Consider the following 27,876-nt stretch of genomic DNA (forward strand, 5'->3'; position numbering starts at 1 on the left):
ATGGGTAGAGGAGATGTTCATTTTTATTGTGGTCATGTACTCCTGGAGAAATATGAGTAGTTTATGCTATCTGTCCATGTCTGCTACCAACATGAGGTGGGGTAGGTTCTTTTTATAGGGGAATGCGTTTGCAGGGATTGGCGAGGGTTTTAGAGAGGCGAGGGTGGTGCGGTGTTGTGAAGAAAGGTTACAATTGTTCTTAGGTATTAGAAGCCTGACTTTGACCATGTAAAGGAGTGGGACTCGCTGATGTATGAAGGCCTGGTCGGTTTGAGGGACATGCCCTCTGTTGAAAAGTTTGAGGGACATGCCCTCTGTTAAGCTTGTTTCATGGCTGTACTCCATGATCTTTTGTTAAGCACTTGGGAAGGTAATCACTTTTTAATTCAGAAAACATCCTTCAGAAGATGTCAGGGAGGGACATGGTGGGGTTAATTTCATAGAGTAGGATGTAATTGCATGCAGTAATGTTTTGTTTATTTCTCTAGTCTCAATTCTGAATACCTGTATTTGCTCTGATGCTTGCTACCTGAGATTTTATGGCTAAAGCTAAGAGAATGGGGGATGAGAAAGATCTGGAACTATTTTCTGGTGAAAGAAGAACGCTGGAGACCTGGAGGCATTTGCATCTAGCAGACATGGGGCTCTAGTATAGAATTTTCATCTTCTGCTGACTGCAAAGCTGAAGCCCATTCATCTAAATGTAATTCACAAGATTAACCACTCCACTCATTCAATGCCTTCTATGTTTAGTGAGAGAGCTGGGTAAGGGTGTTATGTTGCAGTTATAGTACTACAATATATGCTTTGAGCGTCTAATGTTGTCTCCTGAGAGGTAGCACTATATGAACCCTGTTTGGATGTCGTGAGCTATGTCTGGGGCGCCACTTCCAGCTTGGTGACTTTGCCCTTGCTGGTATTTTATAGTCCATCCTGAACAGGGATAGAATCCAAGAGGAGCAGATAATGCAGCCATTGTGTCTTTTGAGTATCACTATGGCAGCTGCAAGCACCTTAGGAAATTTTATTACACTAAAGTGTAAATTTAAGTTACTTTGTCTTGAAAGAAGAAGCTTGTTACTTCAATGTGATTAAATAATTTAACAAAGATGAGTGTCAACTAGGGAAATATAATACTGCTTGGCAGAGACTGGGGAGTCCAATGACATTGTCATTTATGAGAGTTTGGGGCAGGAAAGCTAATGGTATGGTATTTCCTATGCAGTGAGATGTACAGTTAGGCTAAAATGCCTGTTAGTCTCAGCGAGTTCAGAGGTTCACATACCCTGTACTTTTTACTTCTTGTGTGCTTGTTTTTGCAGACGTATACTTGAGGTTTTCCTGGCTCATGACCCTGCTCATTCTAGTGAATACTGTTCTGTGTCAGAAGTATTCACCTCCTGCTGACTAGGCTGTTCAGCTGCTTTCTGGTTGACTGTTTCCTATGATGGGCCTGGAGCTGTTTTCTTTTGCACTAGACCTTTCAGGGTTGGCTGTGCTACTTGGCAGAGAAGAAAGCAATAATATATGCAGTGGGAAAGATGCACAGCTTTATTTAGTCATCCATGAGATGTGGGCATTGCTGGGTAGGCCAGCATTTATTGCCCATGCCTAATTGCCCTTGAGGTGGTGGTAAGCTGTTGCCTTCTTGAACTGCTGCAGTCCATGTGGTGTAGGTACACCCACAGTGCTGTTAGGAAGGGATTTCCAGGATTTTAACCCAGTGACACTGAAGGAACAGTGATATGTTTCCAAGTCAAGATAGTGTGTAGCTTGGAGAAGAACTTGCAGGTGGTGGTGTTCCCATGCATCTGCTGCCCTTGACTTTCTAGGTGGTAGAGGTGACGAGTTTGGAAGATGCTGTCGTAGGAGCTTTGGTGAGTTGCAATAGTGCGTCTTATAGATGGTACACACTGCTGTCACTGTGGAGGAGGGAGTGAATGTTGAAGATGGCGGATGGGGTGCTAGTTAAGTAGGCTACTTTGTCCTGGATAGCGTCAAGCTTCTTGAGTGTTGTTGGAGTTGCACTCATCCCGGTAAGTGGCAAGTTTTCCACTGCACCCCAGACTTGTGCCTTGTATATGACAGACAGGCTTTGGGGAGTCAGGAGGTGAGCTACTCACTGCAGAATTCCCAGCATCTGACCTTTTTGTAGCCACAGTATTTATTATGGCTAGTCCAGTTCAGTTTCTGGTCCATGGCAACCCCCAGGATGTTGATAGTGGGGGATTCAGCAATGGTAACACCATTAAATGTTAAGGGGAGATAGTTGGATTCTCTCTTGTTGGAGATGGTCATTGCCTGCCACTTGTGTGGCGTGAATGTTACTTGCCACTTATCAGCCCAAGCCTGAATGTTGTCCAGGTCATGGACTGCTTTAGTTTCTGAGTCGTCACGAATGGCACTGAGCATTGTGCAATCATCAGTGAACATCCCTGCTTCTGACCTTATGGAGGGAGGGTCACTGATAAAGCAGGTGAAGATGTTTGGGCCGAGTACACTACCCAAAGGAACTCCTGCTTTATGTCCTGGAACTAAGATGATTGACCCCCAACAACCTCAACCATCTTCCTTGGTGCTGGATATGACTCCAGCCAGCAGAGAGTCTTTCCCCTGATTCCCATTGACTCCAGTTTTGCTAGGTCTCTTTGATGCCACACTCAGTCAAATGCTGCCTTGATGCCAAGGGCAGTCACTCTCACCTCACCTGTGGAGTTCAGCTCTTTTGTCCATGAATAAAAAGTGATTCAAATCTGAAAAAAGGTAATCTAGGAAATAATCACACCTACCTCAAGCAAAGAGCTGCTAAATAGGGACCATTGTCAGCTATGACTATGCAAAAGGCAAAAGCCAGGGCAATGGCACTAGGGCATAATGCTCATTTGGACAGCCAGTGTTGACACAATGGGCCGAATGACCTCCTTCTGTGCCGTTAAAATTCTGAGATTCTCTGATTCTCCAGGTGTTTAACAGATGTAGATGTTACATTGACCTGAAATTCCTGCGAATGTCGAGGGCGTAAGTATCAGTTATGCTCAAAGGGAGTGGGGTCAGATGAGATCAGGAAATAGGCCCGTTCTTGACTCTGCTACATTTTAACCAAACCTTGAAAATTTGGTCAGAGTATGCATGAGCAGATCTTTCCTGGAAAATTCTTTTCTCTATATCTTAAGTACTCCAGCAGAAATCAGTGGAGACATAGTGTAAGTCCCTCTGAACCTTTTTAAATGTCCCAATCCTAACTCCAGTAAGACAATTCACCCTGGAGAAGACTGATTGCCTTCTCTAGTTACAGTAGCTCCAATATGAGATAAACAGTATATTAAAACAAACCTTAGGACCTGTGGAGAATTCTGCTTTGGATCACCCTTCATTGTTGATCCCTTGCAAGCTCAGGCAATGTAAATAATCCAGTTCCTGGAGTTTGGAATGGAATCTCCAGTCTTGGGCAAGGGTTCCACTTTTCCGCACTTATATCAATAGAGTGGAACCCCAAGATTTTAAAGCAGCTGTCCTTTGATGTTTATGGTTGTTTTTTCCAGGCAGCTCATATCATCTAGTGAAAATCTGGGGTTGGAGGATACATTTATATCTCCTTTCATCAGTGTGGCCTTCATTGTGTGAATGGGAGGAATGGTGTTGTGGGGCAGTTAACATTGTGGGCATAAACATTGAAAATTATAATCAGTTCTCCCATTATTCCTCCTTTATCAGTATGAAGTTGACATTTTCACCTGAGGTGCTCATTTCCAGGGTGAATGGGAGAATGGGGTGCTCGTTAATCTGGACGGTCTATATCACCATTTTGTGAGGGGGAGGTGAGTTGAGACTCCCACAGAAAGACAACATTTTTGGCCAGTGAGCAGGTGTTCATCTGAGGGAGGAAGTGAGAGTTGTTATGGCAGGTCCTTGCTGCAGAAAATCCTTTTGGTAAAATGTGGTCAGTTCATCACAATAATAACTAATCAGTAATAACATTAAGATTGATTCAAGCATCCACTTGGTTCCTGGTTACATAGTTTTGGTATTTGAATATTGTAATTTGACTTTCACCAGAATAATCAAATTAATATGTTCTACATAACTGATCTTGGTACATATCTTTCCTGGTCTTCCTCCAGCTCACTTCAGCTTTCAAAATGGTTGATCACACCATTCTTTTACATTACCTGTTCCCTGTTTGACTTCGACGGCATTACCCTGCTATGCTTGCACCTCTGCCTGCTCCAACACAGCAAGCACACTGCCTGTAATAATACGTTTTCCCCTTCAAAGTCATCTCCACCATGTATCAAGGCTTATCATTGATTACTTACTACTCGATATGCAGATACTGCTCGATATGCAGATACAACATCTTAGTGATACCATCTGTAAACATGGGTCCAGCACTGACATGCTGAAAACAATGATAAAGACAGACATTGAAATTAATTATTTGCACCAGTAACATGCAGAAACCATATCAGGCATTGAAATAGTTCTGATGCACCTTTGCATCTAATCATGTTATGTATCATATGAACGTACATACCAACAAATAGTAGGCCAATCGACCCCTCGAGCATGCTCCGCCATTTAATAAGATCATGGCTGATCTGATAGTAACCTCAAATCTGCATCCCACCTACCCCTGATAACCTATCACCCCTTTGCTTACCAAGAATCTATCCACCTCTGCCTTAAAAAAATTCAAAGTCTCTGCTTCCACTGCCTTTTCAGGAAGAGAGTTCCAAAGACTCACGGCCCTCTGAGAGAGAAAATTTTGCCTCATCTCCGTTTTAAATGGGCGACCCCTTATTTTTAAAGTGACCCCAGTTCTAGATTCCGACGAGAGGAAACATCTTCTCCACAGTCACCCTGTCACGTCCCCTCAGGGTCTTATATGTCTCAATCAAGTCGCCTCTTACTCTTAACTCTAGCGGATACAAGCCTAGCCTGTCCAACTTTTCTTCATAAGATAACCAAGCCCATTCCAGATGTGAGCCTGGTAAACCTTCTCTGAACTGCTTCCAATGTATTTACGTCCTTCCTTAAATAAGGTAACCAATACTGTATACAGTCCTCCAGATGTGGTCTCACTAGTACTCTGTGTAACTGCAGCTTCACCTCCCTACTCTTGTATTCAATTTCCCTCGCGTTAAATGATAACATTCTATTCGCTTTCCTAATTACTTGCTGTACCTGCACACTAGCCTTTTGTGATTCATGCACTAAGACATCCAGATCCCTCTGCATCTCAGCTCTGCAATCTCTCACCATTTAGATAATACACCTTTTATTCTTCCTGCCAAAATGGACAGTTTCATATTTTCTCACATTTATACCCCATTTGCCAGATCTTTGCCAACTCACTTAACCTATTTATATCTTTTTGTAGCCTCCTTATGTCCGCTTCACAAATTACTTTTCTGCCTATCTTTGTGTCATTAGCAAATTTGGCAACCATCCCATCCATCCCTTCAAATCATTTATAGAAATTTAAAACAGTTGAGGTCCCAGCACTGATCCCTGCTGAGCCTGACTCTGAATCGCGGTTAGGTGCTCTGGTAATGAGGGAATTTCATAGGAGAACTCGCTCAAGTACTGTCAGGTTATCCTTAAGGCTTTCCATGACCTGAATAGTAGCCGCTCCTCTCTTGTATATTTCAACCAGTTCCACCTTCCGCACCCTTGCCGGCACCTGCGGACACACTGATTGTGGATGGGGCATATCCAGTTGCTCCCATACTGGATCTTTTGCTGCCGTGTGGTAATACAATATCTCCCATTCCCCATATACGCAACATGGGTCGGTTCTTTTGCAGCCCATATAGTTTCCATTGTACAATTTGCTGCTGCTTTAAATCCGTACCTTGCTTCTTCCATCTCATATATTGGATGTGCGCATACTACTGCTGTGGCTTCTATACTACACCCTTCTAATGTGGTGCTAACTACATTCCCTTCTGTATACTGCATATGGCGGAATGTCATAGTACCTAATATAATAATCCCCCTGTATCACCCGCATATTTTCTATTCTATGTAATGTTCTGCCGAGTGTTGACATAGATATAACAGGTATCACTAAGACCATGCCTATTAGCATATTATTATTCACTATATGTTCAACATTCATTCTATATACATGTGTTGAACCTCTGAGCTGGCAACCAGTCAAGTCATGATCCTTATATCGTGAAAGATTAAATAAACGTTCATTAGTTACCCATAAAGGAACTACCCCTCTATTAATCTGTTTTAAATTCTCTCAGGCTTGTTCCAGTGCCCAGGATCCATACGTGCTGCAAACATCATTTCTGCTTGCTTCATCAGAAATATTTTTCCCTATCCCGATCAGCTTATTGATGGTCACCTCATGACCTTCGAGCAGGGTAGCTAGCTTTCCTGAACAGCCCCCACCAACTGCCTGTGCGTGTCATATCCCTGACACTTCCTCGCCCGATCCAAAGCAAGCCCTTGCTACAATTCAAAATCACTTGTTCTTCTACTGTTACATTGAGCATTCCACATTGTGTGCCATATTCGGCACTGTCCGTGCTGTACCAAAGTCTCTCCTGTGGTGCGGGCCGAGCAGTGATTATCCCCGACCTTGTTGCCAGTACTGCCATGCCCACGAATGTCAACATCGTAATTAACATTCTGTGAACTTAAGCAGATTACTGCCCTAGTCGTCACCGGTCGGTTGTTGAGATTAGTTCTGTGGATAGAATCAGTTAATAAAACGCTTCAGTTGTGACCAGTGCTTCCAGCGCCCCTTTCCCCTAAAGTCCACGCACGTGCATGTATCACTGGTCATGATTACCTCAGACGGTCCCACCCACTTGGGTGCCAACCTAGGTTTTTCGGGAGCAGCTTTAACCATCACCTCCCCTATGCCAGGCACTTCGGCTTGTTCTGACCTAACTTCCACTTCTAAGTCCCGTGTGATCTGCTGATTCCTAGCCTCCTGCCTTAGCCCGTGCAGCTGCCTGCACAGCTCCCGAACAAATTGCTTCACTCTCTCCCTCATCGGTCCCACTTCCTCACTGCCAGTTATGACATCCCTTGGTAATCTCATCGCTCTTCCCGTCATCAACTCATATGGAGCTAATCTCATTATTCTGTTAGGTGTTGCCCGAAGTCCCATCAGAATACTGGGTAACAAATCTGCCCAGCCCCATCCTGTATCCCGGATGGCCTTTGCCAATGCTCGCTTCAAGGTCCTGTTCATTTGTTCAGCCATGCCTGAGCTCTGTGGGTGATAGGGGACATGGAACTTCTGTTTGATTCTCAGCCACCTATATATTTCTTTGAGTACGTGCCCCATAAAATGCATACCATGATCTGAATCCATCTGTAAGGGTATTCCCCAGTGTGGAATTACTTCCTCTAACATTACCCGGGCCACAGTTGTGGCTGAACAGCCCTGCGTGGGAAAAGCCTCTACCCATCTCGTGAATTGATCGATAATAACCAGGCAGTAGTTTTTCCCTCGACTCGGCGGGAGGGGGTCCCGTAAAGACTATTTGTATCTGTTCCCAGGGACCCCTTGGCTGAGGTTGGTGCGACATACGAATTTTGATGGGCCTACCTGATTATGTTGCGCGCATATTAAGCACTGCTAGCCATATTTGGCTACACCTCTTCCCATTCCCTGCCACCACTAGCACCTGCCTATCTATCCTAACATAGCTTCCCTTCCATGGTGAGAGTTCCCATGGTATATCTACATAAGACTCTGTTGGATACACTGGGGTGCTACTACCTTCCCTTCCTCCCGCCAAACTCCATCTATGCCTTCAATTGCACCCTGCTTCTCCCACTGTCCTTTCTCCTCTTTCTTAGTATCTCAGTGCAAATCCACTATGTTCACATTACTGCCATCAGATACTCTGGGCTGGTGGCTGCGGCCTCTTTAGCCGCTTCTTCCGCACGTTGGTTGCCCAACTTGATGGGGTCCACTACCTTCTGATGGGCTTTGACTTTTATTACTGCTGCCTCTAATAGTAGGGTTGCAGCTTCTACCAGGTCTCTGACTATCGCTTCGTGCTGCACTTGATCTCCTCCCGATGTGACATTAGCGGCTCCAGGCAACCATATGATCATGTACTACCCCAAAGGCGTACCTGCTGTCTGTATAAATATTTGCTCTTTTGCCCTCCGCTATATGTAGAGCTTCTTTCAATCCCACTAACTCTGCCACTTGAGCTGATAAGTTACCTGTCAACTTTCCTCTGCCCAAGATCCATCCTTCTCCAGCCACCACAGCCCATCCAGTACATGGGATCCCATCCACATACACACGGGACCCATCTGCAAACAGGGACAGGTTCTCATCTTCTAACTAATTTTCCCTCAGTGCTTTCGGATTCTCCTCATCTATCTCCTGGGAACAATCATGTTCAAGTTCAATAACATGTTCCTTCCCAGTAACCCCCCCCTGCTGGGTTAGTTCCTAAATCGCGAACTATTACAACCAATTTATCTCGCGGGAGTAACATAGCTTCCCAAGCTGCTCGTCTACTATCCGAGACCATTCTCAATTTTCCTGTGTTGCGTAATTCCACTATAATGTGTTTTGTGTGCAGTACCAGCCATTACCATAGGTTCACAGGCTTTCATGGCCCAAGATGCACAGTCAATTGCTGCTACGCACCGAGGCATCCCACCAGCTACAGGTGACTGTTTTGTTGAAAAATACCCCACGGGTCTCATCCGATCCCCATGTTCCGGGGTCAGCATCGCACTGCAAAACCCTCCCTCATTATGGGTATAGAGATGAAACACTTTTCCCATGCAGGGCAACCCTAGGGCTGGTGCTTGGGTGAGCGCCCGCTTCAGCGCAGTATAAGCTACTTCTTGTTTCCCACCCTTTTCTGTGCAATCCTGCGATGCTTTCCCCCTTTTGATCAATTCCTGTATGGGTGCAGCAAGCTTCGCGAAATCCTCCACAAAGGCCCTACAGTAATTAGACAGTCCCAAGATTTGTCTAACCCCTCGCACATCTACGGGTCTTGGCATTCTTTCTATAGCTTCCTTCTGGCTATGGGGAATCTCTCGTTCCCCTTATGATTTCATATAACCCAAGTACTGCACCTCCTGCTTTCCCAGCTGGGCTTTCTTTACACTTACTTTAAATCCGGCTGCTTCTAATAACTTTAAGATATGTAACAGCGCCCCCATGTGTCTCTTAGCCATTTTTGAGGCAATTAAAAGATGATACACATATTGGATCACTACACTGCCCTCATCCAGCTCTGCATGGCTCATCGCATCGCACATTACCTAATGAAAAATGGCCGGACTATTGTGGAAACCCTGCGACAAGCGGGTCCAGGCGCACTGTCGGTGTCCTATCGTGAAAACAAATTAATTCTAGGATTCTCATCCAACGGTATAGCCCAAAATCCATTTGCAACATCTAGGACCAAAAAGATTGCGTGGCCCAATCCTAAGTTGTTGAATTTGGTGGCAGGACTCGCTACGATTGGGTGTTCCCTAGGTTTCACTTCATTTAAAGCTGTATAGTCAATTGTCAGTCGATACAACCCGTCCGGTTTCTGAACGGGCCAAATGGGGGAGTTGGTGGTGGATTGTCCTCCTAACTATCCCGTCCTGCTCTAAACTCTGTATGATATCCTACACTGCTTTCTGTGCTTCCGATTTAATGGGGTATTGTTTCCTTGGAGGGTGTTCTGGCCACGGGATATGTGTGGGGGGTCATGTTAACCCTACCGCAATCATGTTTGTGTTGTGCCCAGACTCCGGCCACTTGCCAACACAGGATGCCCCATTGCCCATGTTGCTTCCACTGATCTGGGTCTAACTCCGCCACCGCAGCCACACTGCACAGAAGAATCGGTGTTCGATTCTTCTTAAATGGACCTTAGTATTAATCCATCTACACGATTGTAAATACAAGGTAACAATAACTATCACCTACTTCTTTTCCTTATCCTTCTTCTGCTCTACCCACCATTGTTTTTGCTCTTTGGGGGTTCCCTGTGGATTCCACCCACACTTTCTTGATTAATTTTGACTGTTGTTCTGCTATGAACCTCGTGTTGGAGTCCGCGGCTCCCCAGCCGAGTTCCATAGCACTTTCCTGTTTTCCTGACAGCATTCTATTCTTCTATTCCATCTGTCTCTGCACAGTTAGTTTGCGTGGCTCTGACATCTTAGTTACTTGCAGTCTACTTGTTTTCCCCAGGGGTCTGGCCTCTGCACGGCTTCAACTATGGTTCTATTTCAAACTGTAGCATGCCAGCGCGGCTCCGCCTCCTCTCACGGTAGTGGTCCGGTCTCCCTGCGCGGCTTCGGCACCGCTAGCCCGCCACCGTGGCTCCGCCTCCTGTCCTGAGTCGTCCTCCCAATTCTTTTGATACTCAACTGGACCGTTCTCGCGTAGGCTTACTGCACTAACCATGGGTGGTAAATAAAGTACACTCACCCACTTTGCAGAGCCATCCCGAGGATCCAATCCGAGTATCCTGCCGATTATGCCAATTGTTGTGGTATTTTTGACAAACAAACCACAGGAGGCTCAGGTACAGGTTACGATCATTTATTTGAGCAATTGCAAGGAGAGAACCACCTCAAAGCAGCTTGAGGTAGCACTCGACCAAATTACAAGTATACAGCTTGTTTATACATCACTGATCACATACAAGAACATTGTTCAGATTCTAATCTTGTCAGCATATAGGTTTACATTAAACAGATATCTTTGGTTTCAGGTACATACACTCCCCCTTCACCCATGCAGAGCCTTCTCCCCCTATCTAAGCTGGGACCATCTGACCTTTCCTTATCTGTTGAAGAGCACACTTAATCTATCTTATTTTCATCCCCCGTTTCCGGTCTGGCTCCCAAGGCCTTTCTGATGATTGCAGGCCCTAAGGGTGTGCAAGGTTCATCTGGTAACCCTTAACTGTTAATGTACTTGATGGCCTTGGCTACCTGGAGATTCTAAGTAATTCCCTTTCAATAAATTCTTACTGTATTCCCCCTAACAATACTGTCTTTAACTTTTCTAGTTAATCGCAAATGGTGTGTCGGTCCCTTGGACTTTTTCTTACTCGTTGGAATCTATCTATTCTGTGTATTCTGAAATATCACCTTAAATGTTTGCCACTGCATCTCTATTGACTCATCCCTTAACCTAATTTTCCAATTCACTTTAGCCAGCTCTGCTTTCATTCCCTCATATTTGCCCTTATTTACGTTTAAAAACATTGTCTCAGACCCACTCCATGGTCGCTGCTACCTAGGGGCGCCTTCACTATGCGATCATTAATTAATTGCACAATACCTGGTCCACTATAGCCTGTTCTCTGGTTGGCTGCAGAACATGCTGTTCCAATAAACTATTCTGGGAACATTCTATGAACTCCTCACCGAGGCTATGTTTGCCCACCTGACTTTTCCAGTCTATATGTGGATTATTATCTCAGACTTAATTATGTGGGAATTAATTATCTACCAGTTTACAATGCAATGCACACCACTAGCAAAATCAAAGCTAAAATAGTATGCCAGATGTGGAAAGAAGGTAGGAACCACTAATTTCTACATATTACAGTATAATGAATAACACTGCATCCAGTATATGTTACAAGTATAATTTCTGAAATTGGACTTATTTTTAAAACATCACAGCAGCTTTTGTTCTGCAGAATGCCAGAGCAAAATACTGCAGATGCTGGAAATCTGAAATAAAAACAAAAGATGCTAGAAATACTCAGTAGCTCAGCCAATATCTGTGGAGAGAGAAATAGAGTTAACATTTCAGGTCAATTATACTAACGTTTTAGGTTCCAGTGCCTGACAGAAACAGTACATCTATCACCGGCTTTACAGCAGTTCATAATCAAGTGGAATCCTGATGCAAACATCCACCTTGCTAAATTCATTAACTAGATATTCAGTCTACTGCTACTTGAATAAGTAAGTAAGACACCACCACTGCTTTCAATGTTACAACAATCCAAGTAAAATTCTTAAAGGACTGAGAAAACTAAGTATGAATTTGTCTGTAAGGCTCAGAAAGAAACTTGGTTGCTTTACATAGAAAATATTTATGCAGGTATGAGCTCACGTTCTCATGAAACTCAATTGAACTTCATCAGATTTTTGTGGAATCCTGTGCTGCATTTCTAAACTGTGAATTGGCTTTTTCTTGAGACCTACTATTGAACCTTTCCAGTGTTGCATTTAAAAGGAAGTGGAAAATTAACATGCAATTTCTGGCTACTGTAGAACAAATTGGAATTCAAAATGAAATGCATTGTGCGGCACTAAAGAAAAATCTAGGGAAAATTATCATTGTGTTTTTTTTGTCTTTGTGCAGAAAAACTTTTACACTATGTCACCACTATGGTGTGTGTCGCTGTGAATGGAAAACCAGTGATTGGAGTAATCCATAAGCCATTTGCTGATTTTACAGGTATGGAAAGCATTTATATCTGAAAAATCATTCTGTACTCAATTTACTGTATGCTTTTTTCAATTTTTCCATTTTTATTTTTCCCTACTGTATTTGTAGAAGTGTAGGTACAATTACTGGATTATAAACATAGTCAGACCTCTGGACTCCGGGTAAATTAAATATTTTAAACATTCCAGCAACTTAGTAAAATGTCCAGGAGGTCGGCATATAGCATACATGCGCATGTAAAAGTCGAATTTTTGAGACCAGTTTTTTAGGCTAAAGGTCATGGGGTCTGCTTTTACACAAATAATTTTTGAGGGATGTACATGGGTGCTTGATTTGGGCATAAAAAAGACAGTCACAATGAAATAAACTGAACACCAACAACACTGAAGAATTCATATTAATTCTCATTTATTTATTTTGTATCAATGCAAACTGTATACATTTCATCCAACACAACAAAACATGTACCATGATGAATTATCTACAACATCCTTCAAGTCACTGATCACCATCTGAATCACCAAACAATTCGTCCCTACAGCTGCTTATATAATATTATATGGATCTTCCTAGTCTTCAAAATCATCATCATTGGTACTACCGGTAACTTTGGCATCACCGTTCCACAAGTAATTGTCCTCTGTAGCATTGAATGCACGTGGTATTCCACAGTCTATAAATGATTTTTTGACAATATTGGGATCAAGTTTATTCCGTGCATCTATGATCCATTGACACAACGTTGGTACTGAGGGTGCTTGCATATTTCCACCCGTTAGTTAACGTTTTTTTCACTTTCCAACATCCAATTGTTCCAAATCTTTTGGATACTGTCCTTCAGAAGTTTATTTATAAGACTGCCAGGAATTAATGCCATGTTGTTGTTCGTTGATCTTGCATCACGGACCACATCATCGGCAAGGTGGGATTTGAACATATCCCAGGTGAGCAAACTTTTTTTTTGTGTAGTCCTCCTGGTCTCAAATTTCAAATTTCTTTGATTTATTCCAAACATCTTCATCCATCCAATCTTTCTCATGAGCGTGGACGACAGTGCCTTTCTGGAATTTCTTTGTGCTTGAATATGACCATCAGCTTTAATTTTGTGCTATCCACCATACTTTAATTATTTTCTTGGAAACATTAAACACTCGTTGCTGCAAAGTATTTAGTCTTCTCAGCAATTTCTACAGCTTTCATTTCAAATTGAGCTGCGTGCTTGTCAGTCTTTCTCAAAGGCATAGCGATAGATCATGTGGTACACATTAATCTTGTTGATTGGCTGAGAGATTGCTGCTAGAATTGGCAGAGGGAAAATCTAAAGGCTCCCGCATCTACTTTAAATTACCAGTAGGAGTAAATTCATAATGCAGTTTGATCCCTGAAAAGCTAGCATTGACTTTTACACAAGGCATATGAAAAATTCAGTTTTTTAAGGCAAAAAGTAATGGAGTCAACTTTTACACAAGTGTATGCAGTGTGTACAATTTCTGAATATTAAGAATACATTATTTTACAAAATAAATTATGGAATTTCCTGCTTGTCTTAATGTTAACTCTTTCTTTGTCTGACAGCCTGGGGAATGGTACATGGAGGATCAAATGTGAGCATGCGTAAATCATACAATGAGAAGAAACCAAAAATTATAATTTCCCGGTCACATACAGGCACAGCAAAAGCATTTGCCCAAAAGGCATTTGGAAATGATAGTGACATTAAAGAAGCTGGAGGGGCTGGTAAGATTGGTTGGAAAATAAGAATCATTTTTAGTCTTTATTTTTTCAGTTTATTGTAATTCATTAAAAGCTTTTGGTGCTTAAATTATTACTAAAAATTCAAGGGAAGACCAGTGATAATTAATTTAGTGAAAAGTTAGTAATGCAAACAACAGGAGATGAGTGATTTTGTTCTTGTAGTTGCATTACCCAAAGAGAGAGAGAGAGAGTGTACAAATCCTTTGTTGGCGTTACAAATCTGATTAGACATGTTGATATCAAACCACGTGTTGTTAGCTGACAATCCGGTATGAGCACTACGGCCTAGACCTTCCAGTCAGCTGCCTGCAAAGTTTTCTCTGACTCCATAATATTACCTGTTTTCAGCCGTAGATTCTGATCTTGGCTGAAGCAGAAATTGATCAGCACAGGCTCTCCAAATAAGTCCAGTGAGTATAGGAGAGTTGGAGCAAGGAGATGGCACCTGCCCCCTTATCACGATAATAGCTGCCTTATTCAGGTAAGTTTTAAAAGATTTTCAGTAACTGTGAGCGGATGAGGTGGAGGACGGGGGCAGATAGTCGGGTCTGGTGACGGGGGGCGGGGGCAGGGGCGGATAGTCGGCTCTGGTCGCAGTGGTGGGGGGGGGTAGTTGGGCCTGGTTGAGGGGGAATCGGCTGTGGTGCTCAATTGAGTTACCTTGGCTGACCGGCGAGTTAGACAAGGTATTAAACTATCCAACGTTTCCAAGATAAATATACAGGTAAGTCCCGCACATCTGGCCTAAGCCTCCACCCTAAGCTCAGGGTCGGAGATATCCGTGGAGGGTACTGAGAAACAGGAAGTCAGCACATTGGAAGTTTTTAAGCTTCCTGGGCAATTCCCATGTGTATCTAGCATTAGCACTTCCGCAGGGTCCTGACATGCATCTTCCAACATACATTCCATCTCTGACAATCCAGAGATTGGAAGGTTTACGCCTACATTTCATGTGCATTACTGCTTGAGCGCTCAACATCCTATTCATTTTACTTTCTTTGAGAGGGTTATTGGTGGCTTTTGAATAGCATTTTGTGTAATGTTAATTAATTGTAATGTAAAAGCAGTGCAAATGCTGATATAGCTAAGATCAAGCATACCAGGCAAATGTTCAAAACCTTTGCCTGAAAAAAATGGAGCAAACTCTCAACCATTGAGAACTGGGTCCTTTTTATTACATCTTGAACTTGAGTTCATATAAAGTTTTCTGCTAAAGAAAATTTAACAAAATTTTGTTTTTTTTAGGTTATAAAGTGCTGTCTTTGCTGAATATACCTGATGATAAGCAGCCTGACCATGCTGATGTGTACCTTCATGTAACTAATATCAAGAAGTGGGACATCTGCGCTGGCAATGCCCTTTTGGAAGCACTTGGTGGTCAAATGACTACTCTCGAAGGAAGATCTATTGATTATACTGATAATGAGCTGAATGAGGATGGAATTGTTGCCAGTATTGGTGTCTCCCACAAGATGTTGCTCGAAAAGTTGCCAAACTTGAAATCTATTAAAACCCAGTAGAGTTTCCTAACTAGTTGTTGCAATGTAAAAGCAAAAAAAGTGTTCATAATTGTCATGAATTAACTCTTATCCTGGTTTTCTTTTGGATCATTATGCTGATTTATGTGTGTGAAGGCAAGATTAGGTGTGGATGGCTATGTAGAGCAACAAACTAGGTATTAGTAGGACCAATCCTGACTTTAAGAATTGCAGGTTTGGGCTGATGAAGAACATTATTTGTTTTGTATGAACTTAGCCAAATTTAATGTATTAATGTGAATGTTTATAAAATGTTTAAGTTAATAACTTATGGTTGCAGAATTATGGAACCTATAGTTCCAGATCCATTACATTCAGCTGATGTTTAAGCTACTGTTTCAGAACTAGATTTTTTTCCCCCCTTCTAACTCAGAGGATAACTGTTAAGATGAAAACTGATTTCTTTTTTAAATGACCTCTTTACAAAAACTGGAATTGAAATGAACCACATAGAGAAATTGTTTCTTTTCTTATGGCATAGGACACATGCCCCATAACTTGTTGTAAATGAGTAAAGGCTCACTAAGACTTTTTTGTTGCTGAGCTATTCCACAACATATTTTTTCTTTTTAATTTTTAAATTCTAGCATAAAATCATGAATATTCACACTGAAATTGATTATTTATTACAGCACTAGTGCTTTATTTAAAATATTATTGAACATTTAGCAAGTTCTAATTAGGCAATAATGAATGAAGAGATACATGAGCACCTTGGATAGGATGATCTTAGCAAACTCGGGATTTCTGCTATGCCCTCATTTCCTGAAGGCACTGATTTATGTTTTGTGATTGATTCCAGATGAGCTGACAACCCTCAGTACCTTAGACAAATGTTAGTCTTTGTGAGTGAGCCTTGATAGTTTGTGACAGGCTATTAACGCTTTTAGCAGCCACCTCTGAGTAGTGATCAGGCACGGGAATCCTACCTGAACTTTAAAACCAGCTATAGAACTCTTATTATTGCCCCCAATGAAATCAGCCAACTTAGCACATACTGGGGTTTGAATCTTGTACCTCGTACCTCGTGCTACATACCATTTCAGGTGGTGCATTAATCCAGTAGGCCATCAAGGGCACTCATCAGGGATTGTTTTAAGTCAAGATTTAAAAACCTAGTCGTATGGTCATTTTTTATATATTTTTTTAAAAAGTCCAATATAGATGTGACTTGCAGTTCAAGCACAATTTTTTGACTTTGAATAATTGTTGAAAGTAAACGTTGAAGGAACAACTGCAATAACGGGCACAAAGCTAGAAGAATCGAAATTTGGATCAAACGGTTCTGAGTGTGTGTACTGGGAATTTTGCAGATCTGTAACAACTGAGCAGAACATTACTATTGTTCTTTTAATTGTGTAGCCTTCAACTAAATGCAGCAAATCTTGTTTATTGACTTTCTTTTTGCTTTGTTTGTATTCTTTCTTTATTTGTGTTCCTGTCTGTATGCTATTTGTTTTCAGACAAAGCTACACAATTATTCACTGGTCTAGTTCTTCTATGTAGATTGAGGTATTTGTGGTATTAAGAATAATGCTTTCATTTTGTGTGCTATTGCTAAAAATATAACAAGTGACCTCGCTATTTTTTAAGATCTCTTGCATAAAATTTTGGTTTTCATTTGTTCTTAGAGTTCCAACTTTGTGTTCTTGCACAGCTTAAGAACTCAAGTAGAAAGTGCTTCAGTTTGCAGCTCTTTTTGCAATGGTTGCATTGTGTCATATTAATTTTTATCAATAACTTAAGTTCTCTACATTTTGAAAATAATGTTTCTTGTTCAGGTCATATAACAGACATGAATACTTTTGGTTTTGAGTATGCCATTGATAAAAATTTATATCTTAGCCTTTTGAATGACTCCAAACTCATTGTGGAATAACCAGACCAACAGGTTCCAGGTTTGTTCCCTTGTCTGTACTAAATGACCTAATCAGACAAACCAGTGGTTTGAGCTTGCAGTTAGCCTTAGCTGTGTTAGGGAAAGGGCATGGAGCTAGGAATTCACATGCCTTGATTTTTGGGTGCAGGGGATGCAATTCATGACCTACCTGCTACCATTAAAATCAAAATACATATTAAGCAATTTGGTGTACCCACCTCATTTCTATGATTGTGGTGTAGGCCTTGCTGCTGCTTTGCTCCTTCTGCTGATCTCAAATCTACCATACAGGTGTTTGCTGATCATGTGCTCCAGGCAGTCTGCTTTTCTTAAAGGCTCACTGCCTGATTCAAGGAACACTTTACACCTGAAGTCATGCTGACACAACATCATTTCTGAACATTTCAAGATAACACATCAGGCACAGGAGAGGTACCTGAGTTCAGTAATGCCATGCTGGAGGCTCTAGTCGCTACCACAGCATCCAGGAGGCAAGGTAGTGTTTCCATGGGGTGGAAGGAAGCCCTCAAGGCGCACAGCCAGAGGAGGGAATGGGAGCACATCGCCTGTGAGGATAATGCTGATAGTCAGGTGCCATGAACGAGGCAGTATTGCTGAGAAAAATGCAGTAAGCTCACATGCGTGGCTGTGCATTCTAACAGTACATCACACGCTCACCACACTAGCAACCTCTTAGCTCTATGCACCAAACCCCCATCATACACTCAGCAGCACTCCCTGGCACTCTGGACTCATGCCAAATGTTCACACGTGACCTCACCTACACACATCCACCAATGCTGGTATCACACGTACATCTCCCTGCCAACTTGTACCTCCAGCTATTCAATGACAGCAGGCACATAACCAAACACTTTGCAATGCAACATCTTGCAGGAGAAAATTGCCGCTAAGAATGGAGAGGGGCAGAAGATGGGGAAAGGTGGAGGGGGGTCTGTACAGGTTTCCATTGGCGTAGAGGCCTCTGAAGGGGTTTCTGCTACACGTCATAAGGCCAGCGGCAATGCAGCCCGCACAATCTGGAGCAGCAGTGGCTAGCCAGGAAGATGGCAAGTGACAGCTTTATAGCCTTTTCAACTCCCCCCTTCAAGTGAAAGCTGAAGATGATGTCACCATGCAACTCCTGCTTTCCTCCCTACTGCTCCCAACCCCCTCCCTCATCCCAACCCTCCCCTTCTGCTTGTATGATTTCAGATACCAGAGCTGCCACCTAGACAACCTCGCCATCAAGAGTCGATGGGGCATTCCGCAGTGCCATACCATCGTTAATACCTGGATTTAGGTTGGACAGCTTATAATTTTAGATATTTGTTTTCATAGATATTGTGTGCACCAGGCTGAGTTTGCCATTGATAACATTAAAAGCATTAATTCCAACATTCGATAGGATGTTCTGCAGAGCAGAGGCAAGAGGAAGAGCAACCCCGTGAAGGTGATGAGTATGACTGTAACTTAACCATACACTAGCAGCCCACTAACTCAAGGTAAATTGGATCCAGCTTCCCTGAGGGTAAGGTCATATACAGGTTCTACTGCAGGGCCCCCAGATGAGGATTTTGATGGAGCGGCATACAACAGGATGCTGATGACAAAACACTGATTTTTGAGGCATAGGTAGATGGGTTGAATGCCACCTATCACTGTCTAGGGGCATGGAGGAGTCCAGCTACAATGTGGTAGAGAGCATCCTGCAGAGCCTAAAACCTATGCTTTCCAGTGTGGAAATGATGGCCAACTCCATGACAACATTGCCACACTGACCCATTAAGGACCGTCTGGTGGCTGCTGTCTCAGCTTCCACTGCTGCACAGGCAAATACTCATGACGCATCAGTGCTGCATTGAAAGCTCAGACTGAGGTCATGAGATCCATGGTTGCTACCACACATGTACAGACTGCTGCCATCATGGGTGCGAATGTTGGCACTCGAGCCTGCAGGCTCTCTGTATTCCAGCAATCTCTGCTCCAGCAGATTACTAGGCCCCACGGACAACATGCCTGCTGCCCTATCTCAGGATGATGGCAATGGTGGGAGTGCAACTGCAACAACAGCCCTGCCCTTGATTTCTTATGTTCTTATGGTGTGTTTCAAGGTCAGGTGGTGCAGTCTGAAACCAGGCCCTCAAGGCCCAGAGCTGCTTGGGGACATGCTGCAGGCCACCTGCAGGCTCCTGCAGTGAAAGTTGGCAGCCTTCCACCAGCCATCCTGTAGCCATGTGGATAACACTAGGAATGTTAGGACAGGTAAGGACAAGACAGGCCCTCGGGGAATACATAAGTGAAAATTACATTGCTGTTTACATAATTGGATGTGATATTGCATGACGATGTTTTGTGAAGATTTTTACGGTAGCTTGATTGCTGAATGTTGGGCAAGGGGATGTTATGATTATGGAATGTGAAATGGATGAGGGTGATAATTGGGTGTTCCACAGCAGGATGGGCTATTTCAAGTTGAAGCAGAACCCCACAATCCACTGTGAGACATTCCCCCCAGCTGCACTGAATCTAGGATGTCTCCCTCCTGCATACCACCCCCAACCCCACCCATACAGCTTGCCCTCACTACCTGCTCCATTCAATTCCCTGATGCTGTTCCAGACCAGGGGATAATTATAGAACTGCCCATCCCTGCGTCAGGTAGTCATCTGTCATAATTAAAAACAGAAAAAGCTGCAAATACTCAGCAAATCAAGCAGCATCTGTGGAAAGAAGCAGTTAACGTTTCACGTTGATGACCCTTCATCAGGATAGTCATCTGTCATCCTTAGCGACTGTCCTAAAGTGGCATAAAACTCCAGGATCCCAATAGAGAGCTACCGTCAACTCTGTAAGGAAAAGTTACTGGAAACCACCTCAGCTGCAACTTGTGGAGTGGTCCTTTAATTTGCACAGGTACAAGTTCTATCTTGAGGTGTCAGCTGTGGCTCAGTTCATAGCACCCTCACCTTTGAGTCAGAAGGTTGTGGGTTCATGTCCCACTCCAGGACTTTGAACAAAAAAAAAAGTCAAGAACTGTGAATATACTCGAAAGAGTTACAAGTCCTATCTTACAGCTGCTACCTGATCTTTGCTGAGTGATGCACAAATTTGTGGCTGACCCTCCATAAAATAAGTTTTGAATCCTAGCATCCCATCAGCCAGTTTGGCTGTGATGTCAGGATAGTGTGGGATCAAGCTATTTGACGTGTGTGCCCCTCTGCCCTCAAACCATGTGGCCCATGCAGGAAGCAGCTGACGTCAACAAGCCATGCCCAGTATATGATGCAACATAATGTGAGGCAACTCTAGCTCATACTTTGGATTCACACTCCCTACCACCATCTAGTGTCCCCTTCTGGAAATGTGCAAGTGTGGCACTTATGAGGAAAGCATCAAATTCTGCTATTATGTACCAGTGGTAGGGCTGAATACTCCGTGGACTCTCTATCAAGGTTCAAATGAATAGTAACTCATTTGGATAAGGCATTGTGGAACTGTATCATAGGAAGAGCTGTGTGCCAAGGTGAAAATGAGTCGTGAAATTGGAGAAGGGAAATTGTCTAAATTTAGGACAATTTCCTGAATAGTTGAAAAAAGCAAAATGATTTTTTAGTGACTAGGATTTTTAATGACAATTAGCTTAAACAGGATTATTTCACCAATACAGACTTGTAATTTTTCTTAGTGCTGGTGAATGTGAATACGTAACAAATATTTTGGTTGAGTTTGCTGAACCCCTGTGTCTTTTGAATAGAGGAAACATCTTGCAATTTCATTAACACAAATCCCAATTTTTGAAAGGGTATGTCTTGCATTTCTTCTGTTGAGTTGCACATGTATGTGATACACAAACACAGAATTTTGAGCAAACATTGTGTTTTTACACTTGAACATTTCAGATCTCCACCCCAATGGAGTACTTTTGAAATGTCACTGTTGTAGGAAATATGGCAGCTAATTTGCACACAGCAAACTCTCAAACAGAAATAGAATGATGACAAGCTACTTTGTCATGATGTTGATTGAGGGGTAAATATTTGCCAGGGCACCAGGGATAACTCTTCCTTGAAATGGTGCCAGACAGGGTCTCAGAGCAGCACTCCCTCAATGCTGCACTGAAGTGTCAACTTAGATCATTGTGTTGGAGTGGGACTTGAAACCACAACCTTCTGCCTCAGTGGCAAGAGTCGCTACTATAGAAACAGACCCTGCATTCCCATCGCTAAGAAGTTTACCATTATTGCTCAATATTTAGTCACCTGATGTATGACTTGGCAGACCATAACACTAAAGCCCCTTTATGTGAATTCAATATTGTGATTTCACACATGACACTAGATTATTTCTATCCTCCTGAAGATCGTGCTGATACAAACTAATGAAATGATGCCAGTTACAAACCAACCAGATAATTTATTTTACACATCTGTGAGCGAAGTGAACAATGAAAGCCATGAATTTTAATTACTTTTAAATATTCCTCATAACAGAGCATGCAATCCCCTATCTCCCTGATGGATGGGCTAAATACACTTTGCTGACTAGAAATTTATCTGAAACTAAGTGGTACTAAACTTTCAAAGTTCATTTTTCTCTTCCTCCCTCCTCCCTGGTGACCTCAGCAATCTGGACTGTAAGTGAAAGGCGGCTTCTCACTGTTCAGCAATAGGTTAGTGAAGCCGCCAGTTAAACCTTCCTATCTCTGGTCTCCAGACAGGCATCTTGCTAAGCTCCTTTGAAGAAAGTCATTCCCGGACACTGAAATCTTTTTAACAAATACGCACTGTGTCAAGCTGATGTTTTATTCAAAAATCATAACTATAGACAGATGCCTTGTCTGAATCCACTCAGCATTCCCAGAAGCTGTTTTTTGTGGGAACGCGATTAATTTAAGAACAATATCTTAAACATAGTAAAATTTCAGTTAATGTATAAGGTTAAAAAAACCTGAAATGCGGCAACACTATTATCTCAGAAAATAATTAAGGCACAAAATGTAGGTTAGTGTTTTCAGATTATAATGTTTATAAATGTCTTGTATGCCATAATGATGTATAATTTCAACATCTGAAATGGAAGCAGAGACCATTTAAAATCTCTGCAGAAGTTAAAGGTATGAAATAATGTCACTTTTCTAATGATTGCAATGAAACTTCAAGGTTTAACTTTAAAACAACTTTATAAAATGACTGCATGCTTTCTTAAAGATGTCACCACCTTCAGCCGCATTTAATGACTTGATGTTCAAAACATTGTTCAGAGACCCAGTTTTTAAAAAATAAATCTTATGAAACCAACCACTATAAAGCCAAACAACCAAAAAGTAAAACTATACACAAAGGTAATGATTGTACCCTGGCCTACCTATTTGTGTAGTTGAAGCATATTTTCTTCACATGGCTTTTAAGAGATCTTGCATAGTTTTACATCTTTATACAGTAGTTTTACACACAAAATGATTTGGGTAGCTGCATAGGGAATGATAGATGGGCATGGATGCACAAGAGCTATCCTATCATTTCTATGGCATTACTGGGTTTGGTCAGTTGTGAAGCTCCCACTTGTAAGAAAGAAGGAAAATTTGGGAACAAACTTAATTTGTTACAGTAAAATGTGTGAGGACTGGCTTAACACATACACAATCATTCTGTGCATTAGATGCACTAATTTCACCTCTCCCTGTCCCGTTAATGCTGTAATGATGTAGCCAAACTGGCACATAGCTTCGCATCATTGGGTCAGGCCTCAGGTATAACAACTCTGGCCAGCAATCCAGAATGCCACAAAGGCAAACACAACATTGAGGTCCCCTCAGGGACATGAGGACTGCCTAATATATTCAGACTAGTGCAGTTCTTCCACTAGATGTGACATGATCCATCAGTTTGCTTTGGCAGTCTTTCCCCAAATCCCACCTGCTCCATAAATGGAGTTTAAGCACCTATTGGCTATACGACAGTTAAAACACTATAGTTTCGGTCTAAATTAGGGGGAGTAGCAATCAGACTGAAACCCCTTGCTGGTGGTTTACAGTTTATTTTAATTGAACATATTAGTCGTGTCTACAAAAAGATAATAAATATCTGTCACCGCTAATGCTAGCTTTCAAAAACTTGAAAATAAATCTTAATTCAGTTTTAGTGAAATAAAAATGGTGTTTTAAATAATCAAAGCAATGCATTGCTTTGTTGAAGAGAGTGCCTGAAATATATTGAGGAAACACTGGAAATGCTTTCAAGGTCGGTCACGCTGATATATACATATGTGTAGGAGGTCATCCTTCTATAGAAACCTTTATTCCATTTTCCAACTATAGTATGTTGAATGACGCCACAATCTTTTCTCCATAAATTACCCATTGAATCAATAGAAGTATTAATCATTCTTTATGTGAAGGAGTGTTTCCTTATATTGTTTTGCTGTTTTTTTTACTAGTTTATACTTCCCAATGTCGTCCAGTTATGATTGACCCTTTCTATTCTGCTTAGTATCTTTTATACCTCCTACAAGGCCCTCTATCTCTTGCCTCCTTTCAAGAGCTTTGAGTTTTAAAATTCAGTCCTAAGTAGGGAACAATATTTGTCGTTCAAAACCATTGTTAATAGGGCATTAATGACATTGTCAAATTTTCTAGATTTTGTTTCAGGAAAGTGATTTGAAATAATGACCTTTCAGCTCTGAAACACTGCATATTGCACTTCAGAGTACTGTATTACTTGCACTCTGGAGGACATGGTCAACTTTTCAGATCTACATGAATTACCATTCAACTAATTTTTAAATATATTGCTCTATCATTAGAAACATTGCATTATTTTATCCATACCAGAAATACAATGTTGTCCTATATGTATAGATACAAATGAGCAATCTATCTTGTATTGGGCCACATTGTTCATTTAAAAATACAGGAACATGAGCAGTATTGGTACTGTGATATGAAGATTTTTATGAATGTTAAGAGAGACCTGATAGAAGCTGGCTTTCACTATTCTACGGATTACGTCTGTACTTCACTATGATGCTTTTCATACTTGAGAGACTGATAATGCAACTAGCTTTGCTGGATTGTGTATCAGTATAATCCCCTCTTCTGGTAATTGTAATTTGTGCATGGTGCATTGATACATTTTGCAATAAAATACAAAAAATCCCTGTAACTGTTGTACTAACTAGATACAATTAGCATTTAATCAACAGTTTTTCAGTCCTTGCAACAGAAAAAGGGAATTAGATCTATCAACTGTATTAATATTATAGAACCCATAAATTGCGCGCACACTTGTAACAAAGGTGCTAAACAATCTGAGCAAAGAGTAAAAACAGTACTTATTCAATAGCAATCTAAGTGTGGAGAATATAAAATCCTGGGTTTATATATGTATATATATATATCTAAGCATAATGATAAAAAAGCAGCTTGAGAATTAAAGTAGAATTTAAGCTCACTAGCAGCAGTATGTGGATTGTACAAAGATGGCAGTCGGTTTTGTGGGTTGAATTGTCCCTATGGCATTTTAATAACTACATGAAGCCATGTTTTGAAATCGCTGTGTTCTGTTGCTGATTGCTGTTAAATAAAGTGTGAGGAGAAATCTTATTTTCTAACTGTTACGAAGGATTATGAAAATGGTTTTATGCATTAGAAAAAGGTTTTATTTGCCAAGATGATCTACTTAGAAGCATTTATAGAAATATAGGAAAAGATTACCTCAGAAGATATATAGACATTTTTCTTACTGCGTTCATAGAATCAGAATGGCAGACTTAGTATCATTGATATTTCCCAAATCAATTTTGCATCACAAATTTTCATCCATTAAATGCCTTTAAAATGATAACTTATTTACCCAAATGCGTGGTCAAAGTTGTGATGAATATATGGACTGTTTGTTGCATTTTTAAACTGTATTTTTATTTCACAAAGACATTTGCAAGAGTCTTGATATTCTGTAATTAAAGATTTAGAACTCACTGTGAATGGATATACTGCTTACATCTGTGCAGGATGAACAAGATTTAATATTAGGTGCAGTTTGTTACCATGAATGACACACGCAACCAATGGAAATAGTACATTCAAGGTTTTTGTAACAAACTTTTTTAATAAAAGAGCCTATATAGATAATTTGAACAGCATTTTTGAAGCTTTATGTTTGTGTTGTACAATTTTTGCAAGGAAGTGGTCAGAAGAGGATTATATTTTAGCTGTTATTTTATGTATTACATGTGACATCCAGATTCACTGTTAAAAAAGCATCCGACAACATTGACGTTGCTGAATTATGTAGTGCATTATCATAACAGAAATAACTTACATTTATACAGTGTTAGGATCCTCTTAGAGGCTGATAACTTTTTAAAAACGATATGAATTCCGAGTGACCTACGCAAAGAATTGAATGACAAGATTTCACATTACAAGACCTCCGCTGTAACAAACTAACTAAAATCAACTGAAACGAAACATTACTTAGTAGGCACCTAATACCCTAAACTCCAGAAAAGGTATAAAAACAAAAAGCTAAAAGCTACTGCGGATGCTGGAAATCCAAAACAAAACAAAAACAGAATTACCTGGAAAAACTCAGCAAGTCTGGCAGCATCGGCGGAGAAGAAATCAGTCAACGTTTTGAGCCTCCATGGCCCTTCGGCAGAACTGCAGCATAGTTTCAACAAGGGAGAAATATAAATTGGTTTAAGGTGGGTGGGGGGCGGGGGGGAAAGAGACACATTGAGGGTGTGGTGTGAGCAGATAATAATCAAAAGATGTCAGAGACAAAAGGGTCAAAGAGGTGTTGAAGGTGGTGGTCTTTGAGAAAAGTGCTAATTAAGAATGGAAAACAGGATATTCAAAGTACAGCTCTAGTGGGGGTGGGGTGGAAAGACTAAAGGTTTTAGTTTTAGATTTAAAAATAATGGAAATAGGTGGGGAAAGAAGAATCTATATAAATTATTGAAAAAAAAGCGGGTGGGGGGGGGAAAAGAAACGGGGTGGGGAGGAGGAGTTTAAGATCTAAAGTTGTTGAATTCAATATTCAGCCCAGAGGGCTGTAAAGTGCCTAGTCGGAAGATGAGGTGCTGTTCCTCCAGTTTGCGTTGGGCTTCACTGGAACAATGCAGCAAGCCAAGGACAGACATGTTGGCAAGAGAACAGGGTGGAGTGTTAAAATGGCAAGCGACAGGGAGGTTTGGGTCTTTCTTGCGGACAGACCGGAACCTGCGGTCACCTGTGGTCTGTCCGCAAGAAAGACCCAAACCTCCCTGTCGCTTGCCATTTTAACACTCCACCCTGTTCTCTTGCCAACATGTCTGTCCTTGGCTTGCTGCATTGTTCCAGTGAAGCCCAACGCAAACTGGAGGAACAGCACCTCATCTTCTGACTAGGCACTTTACAGCCCTCTGGGCTGAATATTGAATTCAACAACTTTAGATCTTAAACTCCCCCATCCCCACCCGCTTTTTTTTCAATAATTTATATAGATTCTTCTTTCCCCACCTATTTCCATTATTTTTAAATCTAAAACTAAAACCTTTAGTCTTTCCACCCCACCCCCACTAGAGCTGTACTTTGAATATCCTGTTTTCCATTCTTAATTAGCACTTTTCTCAGACAAAGACCACCACCTTCAACACCTCTTTGACCCTTTTGTCTCTGACATCTTTTGATTATTATCTGCTCACACCACACCCTCAATGTGTTTCTTTCCCCCCCGCCCCCCACCCACCTTAAACCAATTTATATTTCTCCCTTGTTGAAACTATGCTGCAGTTCTGCCGAAGGGCCATGGAGGCTCGAAACGTTGACTGATTTCTTCTCCGCCGATGCTGCCAGACTTGCTGAGTTTTTCCAGGTAATTCTGTTTTTGTTTTGTTCCAGAAAAGGTATCCCCCTTTAACTTCTTAACACAATGAAAAACCCCATCCTGCATTTATACATTATACTGCATTCTCTGTAGACGTGTAGTCATATGTTTAAAGTCCAACCCTTCCGGCACTAACAGAATCCCTTCTCCCTGCTTCCTCCAGGTGAATCTTCCAGTTTCATTTTAAACCAAGTCCTCTTCACTCAACCCTTTGAGCATAGTAGAATAGACTCCCTGCTGCTGTAAACTCTGTCTGCATACCATGGTCTCTAACTTTTCACACTCCTTGTTTCCTTGAACATGGGTTCTGTCCGTAACAGCTGTTCACTTGGCGATTAACACAAAAGCAGTCCTTCTGTTTGGCAGAGGAGCGGCTGCTTCTCCTAAATCCTTTGGTCGGTCTGACTCTGAGAG

At 41.6% G+C, this 27,876-nt stretch overlaps 1 protein-coding gene and 1 long non-coding RNA gene across 2 annotated transcripts in view; both read left to right on the forward strand.

The window, feature by feature from the left end:
- bpnt2 (3'(2'), 5'-bisphosphate nucleotidase 2) overlaps positions 1-17,337 on the forward strand; it is a 35,220-nt gene extending 17,883 nt beyond the window's left edge. The window contains exons 3-5 of the mRNA XM_078540459.1: positions 12,335-12,430; positions 13,997-14,158; positions 15,422-17,337. Of these exons, the coding sequence (XP_078396585.1) occupies positions 12,335-12,430; positions 13,997-14,158; positions 15,422-15,696 (533 nt within the window). The 3' untranslated portion in view covers positions 15,697-17,337. The remainder of the gene's footprint in view (positions 1-12,334; positions 12,431-13,996; positions 14,159-15,421) is intronic.
- Positions 17,338-19,101: 1,764 nt separating this feature from the next.
- LOC144679748 (uncharacterized) lies at positions 19,102-27,639 on the forward strand. Its single transcript, XR_013576414.1, has 3 exons — positions 19,102-20,509; positions 20,651-26,104; positions 27,482-27,639. It is a non-coding gene; the product is annotated as an uncharacterized LOC144679748 (long non-coding RNA).
- The last annotated feature ends 237 nt before the right edge of the window (positions 27,640-27,876 follow it).

Source organism: Cetorhinus maximus, chromosome 4 (assembly GCF_964194155.1).
Source record: "Cetorhinus maximus chromosome 4, sCetMax3.hap1.1, whole genome shotgun sequence".
Taxonomy (NCBI): Eukaryota; Metazoa; Chordata; class Chondrichthyes; order Lamniformes; family Cetorhinidae; genus Cetorhinus; species Cetorhinus maximus.